Raw genomic sequence first — 23,244 nt, forward strand, 5'->3', positions numbered from 1 at the left:
ACCGTTGATTAGAGTTGACTTCAAATTAAGATCTAATATTGATTGTAGAATCCCTATTGATTTGCGGAACCCAAATGAATTTAATCACTCTTAATATTTTCATATTTCCAGTTACGACACGAAGTTTTCATTTTCCACAAAAATCTGAAAATTGCGCATGGATAATGAGGTGAAACATTATATTAAAATGTCGCCGTAAATCGGGAATCGAACCCTTAGTAGTCGATAAACAAGAAAAGTATTAGGTTGTAAAAAAAGAAAAAAAGAGTTGTGTAAATTTTGAGCTCACCCTGCCTTGACGAGTAGTGATATATGTATCACATTTTCATTCAAGAATTTTCATTTTGATTCAGAAATAACATCTGATAGTCAATTTCTAGACGTGTTTCAAGTCACCGATCTTCATCTTCTGCATAAAAGGGCTGCCTGGAATCATATTTAAATGCTCGCATTCATTACAAAAGAACAATATCGAAACTATAAAGCCAGCCACTATAGCCAACCGCACGAGAATAGTCCGCTGGAATCTGGAACGGTTGAGTACCTTCTCGTTGCCAATTCGTCAGGTGTATTACTATAGATATGTTAATTGATTCTCATTTATAATCAACAGTGGATAACGTTGATCAACCCTTAGGCTGGGCATACACCGGTTAGTCAAGACAAGACAAGACATGATCAGACATGTTTAGTCACAATACTTCACATAGTTGCTTATGAAGATATGTCTAATTGCAATGACTAATCAGTGTGAGTTGCGTCATAAACAATGTGAAGTAAGACTAAACGTGTCTGATCATGTCTTCTCTTGTCTTTACTAACTGGTGTACGCCTAGCCTTATTTGACAACGATTCACTCATCTGTTCCAATTTCCATCGGACTACTTTCGTGAGGCAGACTATAACATAACGTCTAACCGTACCACATTTTTGACTGTACGTACAGGAACAAAAACCATTGTTGCTACGTCGAAGTAACGTTCAGGTTTCCGACTGTACAGTCATAAATATGCGGTGAAACGTTACGTTATTGGCTGGCCTAATAGCCTCAACTTTAATGTAAAAAATTTTGTAACTTTTTGTGTAGTTGAGAAGTTGATATTGTGGTAATTATTCATATTAAATGAAAAATTTTGTAAAGAATTTTTTTTAAATTTCCTCAGTAAAACATAACCTATATTTTCGAACATTTCATTATTTAACAAAATTTGGGAACAGAATAGTTTTGGGCTATGCCTGTTGTTCTATCCCGATCATATTCATATGATTTGTAATTATATCAACTAATAAATAAATAAATAAATATTTGTAAAAGTTTATACATAAAAATTTTGAGAAGGAACAGTTTTGGGCAGTTTTGCTGTTCATTTTATAATCAATTCTATGATGTGTATCTTATCAGATAAAATTAGTGGAAAAATTAGACCTTGAGGAGTAAACTTTGTAGGGGTTGAAGGGAAAAGAAAGTATAGCCATGGCCCGCATGCAGATACTCGATTTGAACGGAGAAATGTCAGCTGTTGGTTTAAACCCCGTATGAAACACATTATGATAAATGCAGCCATATCTACAAGTAAACGTGGTTTAGCGTTAAACGTAGTGTTAGCATATGGCCCTTAATCCTGGATAAAGTTAAACTTCAGTTAAAGTCCTATTGATTATACGGGTCTGGAAAACTAAATCTCAGATTAAACAAGTTTAGATTGTTTTTAGGATGCAATTCCTTAGCGGCGTCTCGAGACGCTACCAATGAATTGCACCTTGAGCAAACGTTCTAAAGTAATTTTCTTTTTGTAGATTTAAAGCTGAAATCATTCTGTAATGATTGAATAAATAAATAAAGATTTTTAGAAAACTAAATAAAAAATACAGTTTATGTGCTAGTGAACATGTTGGACAAATCTGTGAATCAATTACAATTATTATAATACAACGGAGGAGATCGATTCCCTGCAGTTTGATCTTTCGGCCATCTTTCGTGAAAATCCCACAAAACGTTCAAGTTCGTTTCTTCTGCCTGCAAAACAAAACAGAACAAAATTAATAAATTGTAACAGGAAAATTTAGCAAAATTAGCCAAATGAAAGTCAATCCTCTATGGAAGGCAACGACCAGGCTGAGAATCCAACACTGTTCCCCTATTTTTCTCCACTGCCATTATAACGTGGACCTCACTAAGTCATCAGTAAGGCTCAACTCACACTTAGGCGACTCAGGTCGAGAAGAGACTCGACTCTAGTGGAGAGCATGTGTTTCCAAATGTGTGACGTCGCGGAGACTAGAATCGACTGGTCTGAGTGTCACCATTTGGAAACACATGCTCTCCACTAGAGTCGAGTCTCTTCTCGACCTGAGTCGCGTAAGTGTGAATTGAGCCTAAGAACACGTTCAATTCAAGATCTATAGAAAGAGGTCTGAAATGACTGGGTATTGAAAATTACAAGTTGATTGATGAAAGCACTCAAAAGTTCACATGTGAGCCCACACACTGTCAATCACTAGTCAAAAGTATATACAAGCTACGCTCGAGTTGGGGATGGATAGAGCTATCTGTTTGTCGAATGATAGACAAGGATAGCAAAACACCAATGTTAATCAAATACTGCCATTATAACGTGGACCTCACTACAAAGGCTCTATAGTGAGGTCCACGTTATAATGGCAGTGGATAAAGATAGATGAATGGCGATGCCGATTCTCTTCATTGATTAATTATATTTCTACACTGTCAAAAAAATAATTGGCATCGCAGCGGACCCAGATAGTACCACCGGCTTTGTCGAATGATAGACAAGGATAGCAAAACCAAATTTCATCAAATACTGAAGCAAGTAGGCTACTAACTAGTGGACGTTCTCAAGCTCCGGTAAATTCTATTTTTCAATAAGATAAACTAAATTTCAAATCTCTTTATTTCTTTACTATCCTTATCTGTTAAGTTCTCATACAAGTTTCATCTTAATCATTCAATCCAGATTCGCCCTTACTCACAGGCAATAGCCTATGTAAGGGTATTTCTCATTGCTGTCATATTCTGTATTTTGTACAGAACAACAAATTGTTACTATTGTTACTATAGTCTTTATTATGCTATGCTTATGAATTTTATGTTATGTTGTAGTAGTACTGTATTTAATGTTGTGCTGTGCAATATGCATAAATTTTGTAAAGTGTATATTTTGAAGAGAATAAATTGGATTTGATTTGATTTGATTTGATTTGACTGTCATTATAACGTGGACCTCACTATAGTCATTAACCGTTTGTGGGTTTACATGTCAACATTCGAGTCCTTTCATAAATCAGTTTCAAATCTCTCTTTCTTCTTCATCCTTGTCATCGTAGTCCCCCATCTCCTCCTCAGGTACTGACTTTATAACATGGACATCATTATAGTGGAACATGTGAGCTCGCTACGCTCGCTCACTCACCTTGAACCGTGGCAAACCAATCAGGTGCTGAATTTACGGTGGGCCGTCCACTAGAACCGATTTCGTCCGAACTAGCATCGGCCGAAAACTAACGAACGATCCCCCAACAAAGAAAGGAATAGATGCTCGTCCATTGCAACAGGTTCATACGGCTGTGCACGGCCGATCAATTTTTCGATCCGAATTGAATGGGATTTTCCGGCTCTATACGGCCGAACTAACTAGTCGAGCTGAGACAACAAAGTGTTCCTAACCTAAAATTGTTTCACAGTCTTGTTTGTTTTTTGAAGTTGCTCTGTTTTATAAAGTTGTAACTATGGACAATGAAAAGTTGATAGGTTTGGTTCAAGAGGATGTTCCATTGTGGGATATGCGAGACAAAATATATCATTGTCGTGATGTTCAAAGGAATCTGTGGACAAACCAGAGGCGAAGCGTCCGGTCATCTCTGGATTCGCCGATGACTGGACAGAAATTGATATGTGATGTGTATATTATTTAATTGAAAATATTATTATTTCTTTTATGTTTGGTTTTGAAGGATCTAAATTTAAAAATCTACTTTGAGAAAATAATTAAGAACTGAAAATTTTATGAAGTGAACAACTAGCCTACAAGACAGCCTATATCGGACTATGTGTAACCTTATCTAAATTTGGGAGAGGAATAGCACAAGGTAACCTTATTTTTTCTCTCCCTGTCATTTTTGATGATGTACTCATCGTATGAATGAATGAAGAATAAAGAATTTCATTTCATTTTTTTTTAATTAATTTTAATTATTGAGGGCCAGTTTCCGAGCTTGAGATTTAGCCAAGTTCTAGACTTTTCAACTCTAGGATTTTGAATAGTAAGCTTATCTCATACTAGATGTCATCTTGCTCTATAAATAATCGTCCAAAATGAAACATTATCTTTAAAGTAGGGGAGGGGGTGCAGCTTTCATTCAAACTTCCAACTGAAGTTTGTATTTAACTATAATTTGGTGTCATAATTCTTCTAAATTCAAAATTTCTAGCATATATATTTTTGGACGAAAATTGAACTTAAACTTCTTACAGCAGAATCATAACCTATTTTTTTGAACATTTCATTATCAAAATTTGGGAATGGAATAGTTTTGGGCCAAGCCTGTTGTTCCTTCTCAATCATATTTATATGATTTGTGATTGTATCCACAAATGAATAATGAGACGGTGCTAATGAATTTGTTCCTGGAGATGACAGAGCCAAAAAGTCACGCCTCGCCCCTGGGACAAAGATTGCCAGAAAATAGGATCTGAAGTTAAGATTATTGTAATGAATAACTAATTTAGTGGATATTTGTTTATTCAATTTTCAAAATCTCAATTCAATCATTGTTTATGAAAAATTTTGGTGGCTATGATAGTAGTTAATTCAATAATTGGCAACTGGACTAACGTAAACGGTTCCAATGGACGACCAATTAACGGCCGGCAGATTCGTCCGATCCAACGGCCGAACAGATCGGTTGAATACGGTTCCAGTGGACGGTTACCCTACAACGTGTACCTCAGTACAGTGAAACATGGGAGCTCGCTACGCTCGCTCACTCACCTTGAATCGAGGTCGGTACAGCAGGTGACAGATTGGCCCACTTTGATCTTCTGTCCTGGCTGGACACAGAGTGAGTAGTCCCGGGGTGCCTCGAACAGTATCACTATGGTCGAACCCATCCTGAATTCCCCTACCTCCTCACCCTTCTCCCACTCCACGTTTAGTCGCCTGCCTTTGTGGCGGATATCACGATGCCATCTACGACCGTTCGTGTGAAGTGACTGCAAAATTGACACATAAAATAATAAAATTAGATTGGATTAGTAGAATAACCAAAATATGATGGAATACAATATTATTATAGTCGGCTCTAGGAGCCGAGCGACGATGTGTACAAACATTCAAGTAAACAGACAAACAACGTAATAAAAAATTAGTGGAAGAAAAAAGCAGAAGAAAGAAAATAGCAAAGTAACTTTATAAAGTAGAAGAAAGTAAAAGAAATGAAATGAGACTTTACAGTTGTGTTTTGAGTGATGTTGTGGTGGTACTTTTACATAATGAAAACACAAATTTAAATTGTCAACCACTTTTTATTATTATAAAATATTATAGTATATAGAACCTGGTTTCTAGTTGTAAACATGAGATGTGGCTGGTAAAGCCGCGAAATCAGGTTCTGCGTATATTATAATAATTTATAATAATAAAAAGTGGTTGACAATTTAAATTTGTGTTTTCATTATGGAATGAGACTATCAAGACGGAATCTATAATTATTGAAAATAGCAAAACAAAACAGTCGAATGAAGAAAATAGTAAAATAAATTGATCAAGAGAGAGAAAATCGATAATTAGGGCCAAGCCACATAAAGCGTGTTTTTAGACGAGTTAGCAGGGCAGGAAACTCTGCCATCGGCTGATTGAGTTGACGTTCGGGAACTAGCTGATAATCAGCCAATCAAAGAGCTTCCTGCCCTGCCGACTCGTGAAAAATGCCTCAAGTGGCTTGGCCCTGAAACCAAAAATTATGAGAGATTCAGGTAGGAATCCATTTCTGTAAGATGTATTGAAATATCTGTAAGTGACAGTATTCTCAACTGAGCAACCTCTCAATAAATATACTTTTCTATTGTAATGATAATCAACTACATTATTCAAAGGTTGTTATTCATATAAATTGTGAACCAACTGACCTTATCACTATGTACCCTAATAGAGCCCACATTAGTGGCTCCCACAGCCGTCATACTAAAGAAGCCCTTCTCCCATTGGCCGAAATAAACCACTCGCTCGTTCAGAGAGAACAACTCAGGAACCCAGCCTGCTACTCGCGGTGACACGCTTAGTAGTTCACCTATAAACAACACATAACACCAATTATTACAAATTAACAACACCGTGAATTGAACAAATAATTATTTATGTATTAGAATTTTTGACCGAACGTAGTGAGGTCTATGTTTCAACTCGATTTTATTTTGTCGGTCTGTATGTAACGCGATTACGGCCAAACGCGTTGTTAGAATTCGATGAGATTTGGCAGGAATATTCCTTTTTCAAATGCGCGTTGATGGTTTTTTGCATTTTAAGGATACTAAGAAAAGAAAAGGAATTCTTCCATACTCTGATATCACTATATATTATATATCATCTACTTTGAAGATAGGATCAATCAGACTATAGAATTATTCATAATCAATCAGCTGACAAGTGGATTATTCATTATTGATAGCATGCATTACACAGATGTCTGGCCGTGTCTGACAACATAAGTGAGTTTTGGATCTTGGAGAAAACAAATAACAGTTTTTAAGAGAAAATTATGAATCAACTAGAACAGGTGACATCAGATACTTGTGGATGAGAAAAATGTGTGAGGTCTACTGTTCACAGAACTACTAGTTATATTAAAAATTAAATTTTTCATTAAAAATTTAATATCGATACTCGTTGACAGCACTCAAACTTCGGTTTTGCAGGCAGCGCCTAATGTGTTATTTTGATTGACAAAAGTAGCTTCGATAAATCATATTGATTGTGATATCAAATCACAGGTTTGTGTCCATAAAATACTATAGTATTGTGAGGTACATGTTATAATGGCAGTGGAGAAAGATAGGAGGAAAGCGTTGCCGATTCTCTCTGTCTTGCCACTGCCTTCTATAACATCAATTACAAATCAACAACTGTCAATTGAACAAAAAAAGAAACAAAGCATCTGGTTTGTGACCATAAGAGGCTATAATAAAGTGAGATCTACATTATAATGACAGTGGAGAAAGATAGAAGAACAGCGTTGCCGATTCTCTGCCTTGCCACTTCCTTCTATAGAGGCTAGCTTAGGATACCACTGGAGTAACTGTGGAGCCAGGAGTCTTAAAATAGTAGTTTAGAACAATCAAATCATATGAAATATTTGACAGAATTTTGATAATATTAAATTATCTAGTATAAACAGAAAAACCTGTTTTATGTATACTACAAAACCTACTCTAGAATATGGTACGCCATAGTGGAGTAGGTCAATTTCCACACAGAAAAAAACTAAACAAGTAGAGGACACATTATAAGAATTTTTGTAACTAACTATTGTATGTAATTGTAATTTATCTAATATTTTGTGTAATTGATGTTGTAGTTTTAGTTTTTATTGGGAAATAAACATTTATTTATTAATTTATTTATTCATAAACAGCTTTGACTCAGGGGAGACTTCAATTTTTGATACTGATTATGTTTTGTTTATTTTTTTTTGAATAGGAAAATAAATTATTTATTTAATAATTACCTTGAAAGTGTCTCCTATACTTGATGCTACAGTGCACGGGCGAATGGAACCTATGGTAATCACCGGGTGCCAAGTAGATAACAATCTGGTACAAGTCGTTATTCACCGGATCCATTAACAGTGATTTCTTGTATTCGTTCCAGTCTGCAACCCTGCTATATTAACAAATACAAGTTAATATAACAAATTAAAATCTGAGGATCGAATTTAACACACACAAACAAATTTGGTTAAATTAGAAATTTGAGAAAGTTCGATGTTTCACACAATCTCACAACGCTGTTACTTCATCCGATGGAGGCTCAAGTCTCAACTTATATTACTCCGAATACGAATGGGTGATTGTCTACGAATTCGCTTAAAAACCACTTACCGATTGTTCGGAACCCACAATAAACCTCACCACTCATCTCTCATTTTCATCGTTGTCAATCACCTAGTAGCACGAAATTAGTCCGACTACATGCAACGTTGTAAGAGCCGCTTGCATCGTGCTAGTTCAAACGGAATCTCACTTAAAAATTGATTGAATCCTTAATAAGTACCATATTTTGTTACAGTGTGGTTAAAACCACCAGCTTATTCAATCCAGTTTAAGGCAGAACTCACACTTACGAGAAGAGACTGCGACTCTAGTCTCTTCTCGACACAGCATGAGTTTTCAAATGGTGACACTCAGACCAGTCGATTCTAGTCTCCGCGACCTCTTTTACCTTTTTTGGTAGAGAGTTAGTGGGAAGGATATTTTGAATATTCTTTCCGAAGAATGGACATTGATAAGTCCAAAGCTCCGCCAATTTATGTAGATGCATAACAATATTATCTTTAGTTATTACAGATTGCTTTTTTCGTATCATATAAAGTTCAATAATTATTTTCTTAGTCTATATTATGTAAATTCATCTATAATTTTGCTGTATTGTAAGCTATTGTATAGCTATAAGTGTATAAGCCAGTATATATTGTAATCAACATAAAGTACTCAATTAAAAAAACCTCACGACTGTGAGACTAAGTCGAGCGTCGACTCGACATGTTGGTCGAGCCTCGACTTGAGTTGCGTAGTACCGTGAATTTTTAATGAAAGTGAGGTTATGTTTTATGAAAGTGATGTTTTATCATTAGACAGTAATACGAATTAGATAAGACAATATATTCATAATAACTATAAAATTTGTTAAATGCTAAGTAGTGACGAATTAGATCTTGAATTTTTAATAAATTAAGGTTAGAAAATGGAGTAGCATGGAACAGAAGTAGTGACAATGAGCAAGAAAGTAGTAAGGTCGAGACACTAGAGTATTCTGACTGGAGTCGTACGATTTGAGTCGAGTTGAGCCTAAGGGTGTGATCTAATTGAATGCGTATATGTGCAAGTGCACGCGTAGTCATGCATGACCAAACGCGCAGATGAGAAACAAAATGTGGAAAGAGCAATAGGAATACTCACACTGAACGCGTGCACTTGCTGGTTGCGTTCAGTGCGAGCAGCTACATGCAAGTCACAACGTGTTTCAATGGCTGTTTCTCGATTTTGTTTCTCGGTTCAGCTCATGCATGATCTAACGTGCACTTGCACTAGATGCATTCAATGTGATTACAGCCTAAGTCTGATCGCACGTTTACATACTATTATGCAATTGAATAAAAACACACATATATCGTCAAATTCTAGCGTTTTATTTGTTACAAGACAAGAGTCCGATGAATAAATGGTATGAATTTGAAGATATATGTGTGTTTTTATTTCATTACTAGCTGGCCCGGCGAACTTCGTACCGCTAAATAGTTTAATGCAATTCATGACAAACTTTAGCTGGATGCACACCTGAGGAGGCGCGATGCGGCATTTTATTTATATAGATAATTATTTTCCAACTGCAAAATAAATAATTTACTAAAAATCAATTAATTCTAAACACCGAAAACAGCACAATTATTCGAAACAAAGCAATGTCTTTAGAGCATGTAAGTCTTTAACCTGAGGCCGCACTGCTGGATGGTTACACACAGATCATTTTGTTTTTAGTCTTGGCGTTTAGAATAAAATACATGGTCGGTTATGGAGCAGCACACACTTTTGTCTACTATCTACCGACGGCTGTTGTATGACGCAATGATTATAACAGCTGATTTTTATTTCTGTGTGTGGCCAGCTCACAAATCTTCTCCCATAAGGATTACATTTATTCATTCATTTATTCGTGGATACAAATTACAAATCATAAAAATATGATTAGGAAGGAACAAAAGGCTTGGCCCAAAACTATTCCATTCCCAAATTTCGATAATTAATAGCATGTCCAAAAAATAAATTATGTTTCTACTGTAAAACGTTCAAGTTCAATTTTCGTAAACTTTTCGTAATTTTCAATTTTACATGTAAACTTTAAAGGATCGTAGGAAAGAGTCCTGAAGTCGAGTTCTAAATTTGATAGGCCATAAACCTAGTCCTGAACATAACGAGCACAACTAAAAAATCATCAAATTTGGTGCACACATAGAAAAGTTATTGAATGTAGAAATTTGAGGCTCGATTTTTATTTATATAGATGGAACGGTTCTATAACATCGACAGTGACTCGATTTTTTACACTATTATGCCTTACTGTAGTGATGGTGAAAGCTGTATAACAATCATACCTTGAGTAAGTATCGTTGGCGTCTACTTTGATCTCATTTTGGTTGATATCGGTGTGCTTTGCATTGACATTGACTGCTTTGAGGCCCCCATTTGCACTGGTGTTTTGCCAGTTGAGGTCCCCGAGGAATGCCTGAATGCTGTAGGTCACCCCCTTCACCTGCTCTATGTGGCACGACGTCACTTTGCCCGCATTCAGGATTTTGCCATCGGCTGGCGACACCTGCAAAATTGATTACAATAATTAGAAAGTTCATTCATTAATTTACTCAGTAACCTCAGTTAACTTGAATCATAATTGAAGAGACTTGAAATGTTGTCAAAAATCCACTTTATGTTAATAAAAAATTATTATTTCACAGGAGCATGCTTTCGTGTGTGCTCACACATAACTTTAATCATGTAAATTGCGAGCTACAAACTAAGATTTTTATAAACATACCACCAACAATGGAAAGAGCATGTTGAAGGAATGTCAGCTGATAGGCTGTGTTGTGCTGAAAGAACATAATAACTCCTAAAAGCTCCTTGTGTATCATATCGGATGCAACACTTTGATTTTGAGAAGATACAAAAGAGCATCTGTTGTTTATGTAAAGATACATTAAAGCTCATTGTGTATCTATTCGGATGCAAAACGTTCGTTGCTTTTGAGAAGACACAAAAGAGCATCTGTTGCTTATGGAAAGATACATTGAAGCTCCTTGTGTATCTCTTCAGATGCAACACGTTGCTTTTGAGAAGCTACAAAAAAGCATTAGTTGCTTATGGAAAGAAACATTGAAGCTCCTCGTGTATCTTTTCGGATGCAACACGTTGCTTTTGAGAATATACAAAAGAGCATCTGTTGCTTATGTAAAGATACATTAAAGCTCATTGTGTATCTCTTCGGATGCTACATGTTGCTTTTGAGAAGACATACATTATATTTTTTAATATAACAATATTCAGGGTTTAGAAAATGATACCTCACTATATAATTATGTGTCGAGGTTATCATCAAATTAATACTAATTTATACTATAACAGATAATACAAAAATTCCAAAAAATCTAAAACTATATCTATTACCCTAAGCATCACCTAGTACAAAGATACTAAACCGAGGCACTTTTTTTCCACCTATAAATTACCTTATTTAAAAAGAATACTACTTAAATCTAAATCCTACTTACTATTATTTCCTCACTACTTTGTATCCCAATACTGAATAACCAATGTCTAATTTTTCTTTTGAAGCTATTGAAATTTTCCTCTCCTTTGATTTCTAATGGTATTCTATTAGATATTGTAGGCCCTAAATATCCTAGTGATCTTTGCCCAAATGCTGTATTCATCATTGGTACTTCTTGGTTGTAACGTTCTCTTATTCTAGTATTATGGCTATGATTTATGATATGGTTCCTATTTTGATGTTTTTCCATATACCCTAAAAACAACAATATATACAATTGCCTAACGCTGAGTACTCTATTTTCTATAAATAATTCTACAGTTGGAAACCGGATTTCCCTGTTTCCCATTATTTTCAAAATGCGTTTTTGAGTTTTAAATAATGGATCTATAAAACTGAAGTTAGCTGCACCCCAAACTAACAGACCGTACCTTAAACGAGATTCAACTAATGTTAAGTATACAGTTTTTAACATTTCTTTGTCTATGATACGCCTTAATTGATAGAATTTGTATATAAGCTTCCTTATTTTGGCAGTTGTATATGTTATGTGCTTGTTCCATTTCAATGAATCATCTACTATTATTCCTAAATACTTTATATTGTCAGAGCGTTCTATTAGTGGGCAATTACAATAATTATTGTTACTATTTCTATCACAATTATGAAGCTTCATTGTTAAATTTAGACACAGAAGAGCATCTGTTGTTACATTTTCAAAAATGTTGGATGTTTTTGAACTGGTAGTATTGTAGTCTATAGTGAGGTCCACGTTATAATGGCAATGGAGAAATATAGGAGAACAACGTTGCCGATCCTCACCGTCTTGTCAATGCCTTGTTGACGGTAGATAATACAGGTTTATTAATGTAATATTAATTGTTTATTCCTGTCTAAATAATCAATTATATTTTATTAAGCAAGGAATTATATTTTTCAATAATTCCATAATGAATTTTCATAATTAAGATTGAATATTTTGTGAATTAATTATTAATTCTACATTGTTAAAAGCCGATCTGGCTACAGAGAAAATCGAGAGAGATAGCTCTATCCGCTTTGTTGAATGATAGACAAGGATAGCAATACCATTGCTAATCAATCACTGCCATTACAACGTGGACCTAACTTTAGTGACCCTCCGCCGATAGATAAGGACCCAGACTGTATAAATCATAGAGAAACAATAGCGTAAGTAGATATCCCATGGTATAGGGCGTTTATGTCGCAACTTTTACTGTTATCTCAAGCCGATTACTGTCGATTTTTACTGTTTTGACCGGGTATAAGAGTGTATGAACGGCACAATATGAGAGACTACCAGCGTCATAAAGCTTCACAGAAAAGAACTACGTGGACAATCAGCTTGAGATAACAGTAAAAGTTGCGACATAAATGCCCTATACCATGGGATATATACTTACGCTATTAATTATCTATAATAATATAGAAACTCACCAAACAAGGCGAGAAATCGATCGGCCGCACACCCTCCTTCAGACGACGACTGAAGAAGTCGGCGAGTGACGAATAGCGAGGCAGTTCGTGCTCCACCTCATCCAGGTTGACGGCAAACATGGCCGAGTACTGGCCGTACACCCAGGCGCGGGCGGGGGAGGGAATGGTGCAGTCGCTCACCCAGCCCCACGCTCTCGAAAGTGGCCGAAACGGGACTGAACGGTAGCATGTGATCTAAACAAAATGGGATACAGTTCATTAGACATCATCACGTCTGAATTACTCAACTGATTAACTTGAAATTTTGCATAATTATTAATTTACAGAGGATTGTTATAGTCCTATTTTAAATTCTTCAAGATTTTATCACCAACAATGGAAAGAGCTTGTTGAACGAATGTCAGCTGATAGGCTGTGTTGTGCTAAAAGAACATAACTCCAAAAAGCTCCTTGTGTATCATTTCGGATGCAATACGTTGCTTTAGAGAAGATACAAAATAGCATCTGTTGCTTATGGAAAGATACATTGAAGCTCCTTGTGTATCATTTCGGATGCAATACGTTGCTTTAGAGAAGATACAAAATAGCATCTGTTGCTTATGGAAAGATACATTTTCAAAACTGTCCCATGTTTTGATACAAAACCTCTGTAGATAGGATAACAATCTTTGTTATCAATAATTCAAATTCTGTTCTCAATTATTCAACTGATTAACTTGAAATTCTGCATATATATTTTTAATTTACCGAGGATGGTTATAGGCCTATTTTCAATTCTTCAAGATTTCATTGCGTCAAGTTTACAGTTTTTCAAGTTTTCAATTAGGACCCTTGCGGAGCCCCGGGTTTCCTTCAAGTCTATAATATTATAAAGGAAGGAATTGGCTTATTCCGCATCCACATGTTGGCCCAATGAAGGCCAACGTCGACCAGCGCCAGTGTGTGGATTGATTGAGTACTTTATTTATGTAGATTACAATATATACTGGCTTATACACTTATATACAATAGCTTACAATACAGCAAAATTATAGATGAATTTACATAATATAGACTAAGAAAATAATTATTGAACTGTATATGATATGAAAAAGCAATTTGTAATATAATAACTATAGATAATAATTATATTGTTATGCATCTACATAAATTGGCGGAGCTTTGGACATACCAATGTCCATTCTTCATTGGATGGGAGGATTGCCAACGCTGGCCTTCATTGGGCACTTATTAAATTACAGACCTCCCACTCAATGAAAGCGACTTCATCCTGGTGTTGCTTTATTTATTCATTTATTTATTTATTTACTAGACATAAGGAGATTGTATTTTAGAACACATCAAGAAAACGTCTTCAATTAGCTCACTTAAAAGTCAACTGACTTCTGTGCAACCGAACCCAAATTATCTGTTAGCACATGTGATATTCCAAAATCATATTCTTAAGATAATTTTTGATTGAGTGACGTCACTGACCTCCCACTCCTTGAAGGCGACCTCATCCTGGTGTTGCTTGCGGATCCGCCTCCACTGCAGAATTCCCAAAAGGGTGATTCCCACTCCGGTGGGGATCGGCACCCAACTACGCCACACTTTACGCCAGCGGCTCAGCATGCTCACACTGCCTCCTGCAAATTCAACAAATTACTATTCAATTCAACACAAAACAATACAGTTTTGACAAACAAAATCAATTATTATTATTCTGAATAGCTATATCAACTATCAAATAGATATCAACTACCAATAATTAATTCATTAGCAATAATTTAAAATGATGAGAATAGGTTCCAATATCAAATCAAACTTGAAAGAATAAAAGAAATAAATAATTTTATTTCCATCATAAATTTATTTATTATTTATTTAGAATAAGACGTTGATGTTGTCAATACCACTATATTTGTTCAAAATTAATCTACATTACAGAACCAGGTTTCATAGTAACACCAACCACATCTTCAGCTGAACTAATGTTGTTAATTTTGAACAAATATAATGGCATTGACAACATCAACGTATTTTTCTTTCAATTATGGAGGAATACCTAAAGCTGGGTGCGTAAATGCCGTCGTCGACCACGACAGAGGAGGATCTCAGATTGGGTAGATTTCAATTTGACTAAATGACCTAAAAGATAATGTTCAATTAACTTATGTTTTAATGGGGAAGTTGAGTTTATACTTTTAAATGGCAATATGTTGATATTATTAGAAATGTTTTTATTCTTGAATAATAAACACAAATAATGAAAAGTTTTTTGATCAGCACACTTGAAATTTTGACAATATGAATGTCTACAATGCTTTTCGTCGCCGACTGCGGAAGTTTACGCACAAACGAAAATGCACCTTTTGGCTGGCCACTAACGACAGGACATGCATGATGTAAATGTGTCTACACATCTCATCATACATTGTGGTGTCATGACAGCGAAAGGCTTCGAGGAAAATTTTTGAGATTAGGTTTTATCGAATCTCCAATCTTTTGTCGTTTATTTTTTCTTCGCTGCTGTATTTGAGGTTTAATGATTTTTGTATCATTATAACATGTAGATTTCAAGTGGTTTATTTATTGTTATTGGTTGTTTATTTTATGTTAGAAGCCTGTGATGACACAACAATGTATGACGTCATGTGTATCATGCATGTCTTACAGTTAGTGACCAGCCTAAGTGTCGGTTGCACAAAAGCCGGTTAAATTTTAACCGTGATTAATTCCACGAGAACAAATCGGAGAAGCCGTCTTTTCAAGAACGCCTTTTCTGATTGGTTCTCGTAAAGATAATCACGGTTAAATTTAACCGGCTTTTGTGCAACCAGGCCTAAGAGATGCAAAGTATACTATGACGAATAGCTCAGAATGTCAGGGTGAAGGATTAGAATGTTAGATTAGATTTTGTATTACTCAGATATGAGTAATAAACTGAAGAATAATGTTTTCTTAGAGATGGAAGTATAGTATGACGCATAGTGTCAGGATTAAGGAGTTGAATATTAGATTAGATGTTTATTCATGTAGATCACAATGTATGCTGGTTTATACACTATTTCACAATAAATAGTGAAATGTGCCATCACCTAAATTTGAAAGAAAGATAACACAAGGATTGCCTTAGTATTTTATCTACCAATGTTTTCACATCAGTGATGTCTGATACATGAATGAAATAAATAAATGAAAATGCACTAAAGATAGAATGGAATTCAATATGGAGTAATATATTTATATATTATTGTTCGATAATTCATGAATTGACTTGATTAATTTAATTTAATTGATCAATTGATGAATGGAGAAATTGGTTTTAAATAACTGATTTATGAAGATCTAAATAATACTATCCACTTTTAAAAAATAGACTGAGTAGTTGGGTTGTAAATGATTGGAAAAATTGACTACTCAATGCCACAGGCCTAATATTTTGTAAACAAACAAATGATTGGTTAAAACTTTAATTGTGATCGTGAAAAACATTTGAAAACCAACTTGAATCACTTGTGGCACGGTACGACGATAATAATTTAAGAGAATTAAGATTGGAAGAAGACAGTTTTTGCTTTGTTTATCCGAATGGAAATAGATTTGAAGAAGAATCATTATGATATCAAAACACACGTTTTCCGGTACTTAAACACACTTTAAGACAGAATCAATTATTATTCAAGTGCTATCAGATTTATCAAAGGTTATATAAAATGCAAAAACTTGAGTATTGAAATTGACTGAAGAATTTATTGTTATCTGAAGTGGGCAAATAATCGCCTAGAGGTGAATAGTTAAAAAGGGAAAGTTGCAGAGATAAACTTTGGAATTTAATGATGAGTTGTGTTATTTATGTCTGGGAAATCCGTGATAAAAAGCTTGGAAAACATAAACTTAGGCCTAGACCTTGTTTTCGAGACTAGAAGTTTTTTATGGGAGGAGATGTGTGGTATTTCTCCATATCGTGGTATACCACATGTAGTGGCATTGACAACATTAAAGTCTTATTCTTTCAAGACTAAAAGTTGGTGACTAATTTCATGTAATTGATTTGATTCATATAGTAATTTTAATAGTTATATTATACAGGGACAGGTGACTCAGAAATGTTGAATAAATCAACTTGAAGACTTTGTCACAAAACAATTAATATTGAATGATTTATTAAAGAATTCATTAATAGAAATATTTTAAGATACTGAAAGACGTAGTTAAACATACCTAAGCTGGGTTTACACCAAAATTATTAACAAAATGTTAATAACTTAATTCTTATAGATTCTGTTACATTGAACGGAACTTGACAAACACATATTTCATCATGTGTATGATAAGTTATGTTCAATCTAATAGAATCTATAAGGATTGAGTTAACACATATTTTCATCATGTGTATGATAAGTTATGTTCAATCTAATGGAATCTATAAGGATTAAGTTATTAACATTTTGTTGATAACTTTGGTGTAAACCCAGCTTAAGACATAATTTCAACATACTTCAACATACTGGACAAGCATTTCACTGTACGTTATAAGTAACGAGTAAAAATGCATTCACTATAATCATTTTCAAATTATTTTTGACAAGAAAAATATCAAATTAATTTAGTGTACTTTACTTTAAAAAATGTAAAAAATACGTTTCAAGAGAGAAAATGTGGAAACACTTTTCAAATACTACTCATAATCTTCAAAGTTAATTGTCTTTTTTCAAAACTCCTAACTTTTTACAATAGCTATTACTATTCTACAATATGATAAATGAAGGGGAATTTGTATGAAAATTAGCCTACAGTTTTCTTGTCATGTCTTATTCACGTTGTTTATGTATCGGCTGAAATCTAATTAAAAATTTGGTAAAGTTGTCAATTATGTATTCTCAATTCTCTGACAATGCATCACATTTTATCCCATCTTTTGTAACAAACAAACTCTATTCACATGATTGGAAGCTTATTTATCAATTTTATTTCAACAGCATTTACCTGAGACAAATCGAACAATTTTTGAACGACTAAATTTATACAGGCCAAGTTGAACAATTAAATTTATACAGTTAGAATTTATCGTATTTGTATTTATTTAAAAAGTTCAATGTCTGATAATTCTCTACAGTTGACATCCGAAATTAGGTACAGAGACGATAGTGTTATCTCTCTCGCTCACATGATATTCACTTTAAACTGTCAGCATTGGCTGGATGGGAATCTTAGATGCCATGCATAAGGAATTATGACAAATTAGAATGTATCTCCGTAAGCTTTATGTTTACATATTATACACATATATATTAATTTTACGGTCATATATTTAATAGGAGGCGCCAAAGAATAGTAGTTTAGACAAATCAAGAGACATATTTAGAATCAAATATAGCAAACTTCCTTGTTTGAAATGATAAACTGCGTTTAAAAGTAAACCGAGTAGTAAACTGGAAACTCGGTCAAGAAACTGTCTAGTACTACCAGAGAATATCTGTACATATTTATACATCATTTCTACCAGAGGAAAGCTAATCAATTTTTTATTTTGTGGTACTACGTTTCAAATCGACCCAATTTTTGTATCAATAATTTTGGGTGAAGGTTTTTGTTGAGGAAAAAAGTTGTCTTATTTATTGAAATGAGATAGAATGAAATGGAGAGAATAGAAAGGAGAAAGGTACATTGGAGGGAAAAAATTGAATATAAAAGAGAGAATTTTGGTGAAATAAAACTCACTCATGTAGCCTATTGACGACGGCTTGACACTTTTCAAATTTATAATGTAAGATTACGGTTTTTCGGTCTATTAAATGTATTCTATTCAAAATTCATCGTTTTTAATAAGCCAATTCTATTTACTGAAGAGAATAAGCCTGCGAAAGAGGGGAAGGGAGACAGTAGACAATTTATCGGAAAAAATCTGGTGAATAAAAAGCAGAGAAAAATGAGATAAGACAAGAAAACCCCAAACCTGAAAAACACCAAAAGATGAAGAAAAATTGAAAATAAATACTAGAAAGGATATTAAATGACGAAGAAAACAAAAAACTGGAATTAAAAATAAATACTAGAAAGGATATTAAATGTCAAAGAAAACAAAAAACTGGAATTAAAAATAAATACTAGAAAGGATAAATACTAGAAAGGATATTAAATGACAAAGAAAACAAAAAACTGGAATTAAAAATAAATACTAGAAAGGATATTAAGTGACAAAGAAAACCAAAAACTGGAAATAAAAATAAATACTAGAAAGGATATTAAGTGACAAAGAAAACCAAAAACTGGAAATAAATACTAGAAAAGGTTATTAAATGACAAAGAAAACCAAAAACTGGAAATAAAAAAAAAATAAATACTGGAAAGAATATTATATGACAAAGAAAACCAAAAATTAGAAGAACATTGAGCTAATCAAAAAATAAGAGAAGACTTGAAAAATTCAGTAAAACAATTTTCTCTGAATCATCACAGGAAATTAATATTTTAGAGAGAGGAAGGAAATAGATATAATCCTGCAAAATTTGTATCAATTGAGAATCAATCCCTCTAATATTAAAATTGACCATGAAAGTCTGGGAATCTAGTACAAGACGAATTATGGAATCAATTACATAAAGACAAAGCGTTATAACATATTTTAGTCTTCAACTACTGATAAGAAAGAACAATTTTGTTGAATGAACAAAGACAGACACAAGTGCTAATCAATGACCGCCTATTTGTTTAACCTATATGACCTTTGACTTTATCCTAGTCTGATTCACTTAAAACTGACAGCATTTCTTATGAATCACACCAACGCTTTTCATTCAACCAACGCTGTTTGAAGTGATCTCACTCATTGTATGGCATGATTCAATCTGAACCTCTTTCAACGGCCACAGAGTTTGGCAGAGTGGATAATTAGTTTAGATAACGAAATATTTTTCGTTATTCCTCCATCATTATTTAATTGCCACTGATTCATTCAAACTGCCATTTCTTTTTTGCAATATCCGATAACACAACGGGCAATATAGTTATAATTTAATTGAATATTTACTATGTGATACAAGATTTTCACGAGCTTTCTAGATGATAGTATCTTTGGCCATGAAGAATTATTCGTCCACGAAATTATAAATGAACTACTTTATACCGTAGTAGAATATTATGAAATAGAGGCACCGTTGCACCAAAAGCCTGTTAAATTTTGATCGTGATTAAATGAGACGGAAATTAATCAGAGACTGCTATAGGGAATAGCGTTCTCTGATTGGTTCTCGTGGGATTTAATCGTGATTGAAATTCAACAGGGTTTTGTGCAACTGGGGCACAGTATAAACATAAGTTGTATTTTTTTATTGCGGATGATTCCCACATGAGCTTTTGGCTTGTGCGTGGGTCATGGGAACAGCGAGGGTGAGTTATGAGATGATCAAACGTCCATGCCTACTCCAAGGAATTTGGCGGGATTCGAACCCGCGACCAGGTAGACTAGCAGACTAAACGGTGCAATGCCTTAGTCAACTCGGCTATCTGGGGGGCAAGTGATATAAATTATTATAGGATATAATTTTATTTTTTTATCATGGGCGGTAGTCTATCATGGAAAATTTTTCAACAGAATTTGGAACAATTTACTTTGAACAATTTAAAAATAAAACTCAGAAGAGCTTTTCAAACCAGACTATGAATACAATATTTTTACAGTTTTTTATTAAAATATTATGGTGTCCATAATTTTATATCATGATTTAAAATTTATGAAATAAATCAAAGACTAGGCACGATTGCACAAAAGCCAGTTAAATCTTAATCGTGATTAATTTTACGATAACCAATCAGAGAAGGCTTTTTCGAAAAGAAGGCTTGTCTGATTGGATCTCGTTAAATTAATCAAGATTAAAATTTAACCGGCTTTTGTGCAACTGGGCCTAATAAGGATTAGTTGATTATTCAATTCTTGTGTTTTCCAACATTTAAAGGTTTTCATTTATTTATGGATAACAATGCATGATTAAATAGTCTCAAGTTCATTACTATTATTTAAACAAAAAAATGCTAGATTCTGCAAGTGAAATGAAATTACTGTAATTGAAAATTCGACTTATATACAGTACATGGAAGTAAAAACATATCCTTATTTTTTGAAAAAATTCAATTTTTCATAGTTTGGAAAAAATACAATTTTTGCTTTAGTGATTTCCCAATCACTTTATAAAATTATTGCTTCCATTAATAAATAAATGAATGAAATATTATAAAGTTTACAAAATCATTCAAACCTAACAGTCAACACTTTTCATGAGAATATCGAACATACTCACCATGGCACGAGTGATTCAAGTCGATTCAACTCACATCCGCGCTGTTTCAATATTATCATAAAAAATCTCAACTGCCAAGTCAATGAAATTGTAAAGCAACTTGAGTTTCCAAAAATTCTACACATTATCAAACAACACAAGTGAAACATGTTCATTTTATATTGAAACCCGAATACTCCTACACATCACGTCAAGAAGGATTATTTCGTTTTAAAAAATTCAACCGTCCACACAGAAAAGTTTGGTACTTCATGGTTTTTGAATTCAAGTATCTACTCACTAAAAACCGTTTAATGAAACACTGGGATTTGTTACCTGTTGCCCAAGAAATGGGTATCACTAGAGTGTAAATGAAAACACTATGGACCATAAACAGTCCGGAGACAAGTATTGCAAACATGTTCACTAGCCAGTTTCGTGAGACAAAAAGAATTCGACTCGAGTCTTGTATGGGACCACTACCAATTAGGTAAATGCTTGCCACTGATAACCGCCGGGTCATCTACTGATAAGTGACTATACACTAGTCACTAGCCAGACAAAGCTACTAGTAAAACATCGTTCGATGCCACAAAAACTAAACTACTTACCATCAGTGCCGATTCTTCTAGCCGGCGAGATAACGCAGCCATATAAGTAGTAGCGTTCACAAGCGTTTATTTTAAACAGCGACTGTCTAACAGCTAACATTGTTTGCAATTAGAATATACACAAAACTAGACGTAATTACAGTGAACAACTACTTATCATGAACTAAAAACATCCATAACCTACAAAACTATTGCACAGATATCGCAAGAACTATACAGCTAATTCTTGAAAACGTAACTAAAACGTAATTATATAAATAGAGTTTATATTGTGTTTGAACAAGTGAATAAACTATGTAATCTATAACATTTCTAAATAATTTGAAACTTGAACGCAAAAATATAATTTATGTGAAGGAGTTGGAAAAGGAGACGAAGACAGACGATGAAAAACCACTGTGATATTGATCTCACCAGCTGATTGATTCAAGAAGGCAGATATGAAGGCGCAGTTTTTCAAATTCAGTTTTAGCGCCTTGCCTTGTTAATATTGATAATACCGTACATTGAATTATGATAGTGTAGGCTTATTTTTTATTAATAAATATTAAGTTTTGGTTGCCCCAAAAGCCTGTTAAACTTTAACCATGATTAATTCCAAGAGTTCCAATCAGTGAATGAGTGAAGTATTCTTTTCAAAATAGCCATTTTTATTGTTTCTCGTTGATTTAAACTTTATTAAAATTTAACAGACTTTTATGCAACCGGGCTTTATTATTGTAATGGAGGAATAAGTAGATAAATATTTTTAAAATTATGGGAAGTCTTTTATAAAGGCGAATTGACGCATATCAGTATCAGAGACAGTGATGACCGGTACAGTGAAAATATAATTCACATGAGTCCTAATGAAACTATTCAAATCAAATCAAATTCTTTTATTGCTGTAACATTTTTTCAAAATGCATAACAAAGTCAAAACATATAAAAAAGTCACAGATTATGTAATCTCGGTCGTGCTGAATGAGAAAAGTCTAATTACAACTCATAGGAATCATATTTTTACTGTCTATAATATTAATATGTTGTGAGAATCCACCTGAAATTAATCACCATTAAAATTTAACAGCCTCTTATGCAACCGGTCATATTCTCCAGTGAGCGAAGTCTAAGGCTGGTCACACACCGATTAGTCAAGACAAGACTAGTCACTTTTAGTCACAATACTACACATAGTTGCTTATGGAGTCATGTCTAATTGCAATGACTAATCAGTGTGTGTTGCGTCATAAGCAGCAATGTGAAGTATTGTGACTAAACGTGTCTAGTCTTGCCTTGACTAACCGGTCTACGCCCAGTCTAATAATTTACAAAAAAATCTCTGTAAAATGAATTTACTTACAGAGTTGCAGTTACCGG

The 23,244-nt window shown here is 34.0% G+C and overlaps 2 protein-coding genes across 10 annotated transcripts in view; both read right to left on the bottom strand.

Moving 5' to 3' along the window:
- LOC111056978 overlaps window positions 1-23,244 on the bottom strand; it is a 486,313-nt gene that overhangs the window by 172,967 nt on the left and 290,102 nt on the right. The gene's annotated exons all lie outside the window — the stretch shown is intronic.
- Window positions 1,845-22,286, bottom strand: LOC111046232 (phosphatidylserine decarboxylase proenzyme, mitochondrial). 6 transcript variants are annotated; one of them, XM_039439640.1, is made up of 8 exons: window positions 21,886-22,286; window positions 14,490-14,641; window positions 13,014-13,247; window positions 10,384-10,604; window positions 7,741-7,892; window positions 6,146-6,306; window positions 5,010-5,230; window positions 1,845-2,017 (listed from the first exon to the last, which is right to left on the bottom strand). In XM_039439640.1, the coding sequence occupies exons 1-8, from the start codon at window positions 21,983-21,985 to the stop codon at window positions 1,999-2,001; spliced, it is 1,260 nt and encodes a 419-aa protein (XP_039295574.1). In that variant the 5' UTR covers window positions 21,986-22,286; the 3' UTR covers window positions 1,845-1,998. The 6 variants fall into 6 exon arrangements, with proteins under 6 accessions (XP_039295574.1, XP_039295573.1, XP_039295575.1 ...); XM_039439639.1 differs by having other exon boundaries at window positions 7,741-7,895; XM_039439641.1 differs by lacking the exon at window positions 21,886-22,286 and adding an exon at window positions 21,296-21,869 and having other exon boundaries at window positions 7,741-7,895.

This window comes from Nilaparvata lugens, chromosome 13 (assembly GCF_014356525.2).
Source record: "Nilaparvata lugens isolate BPH chromosome 13, ASM1435652v1, whole genome shotgun sequence".
NCBI classification, from domain to species: Eukaryota; Metazoa; Arthropoda; class Insecta; order Hemiptera; family Delphacidae; genus Nilaparvata; species Nilaparvata lugens.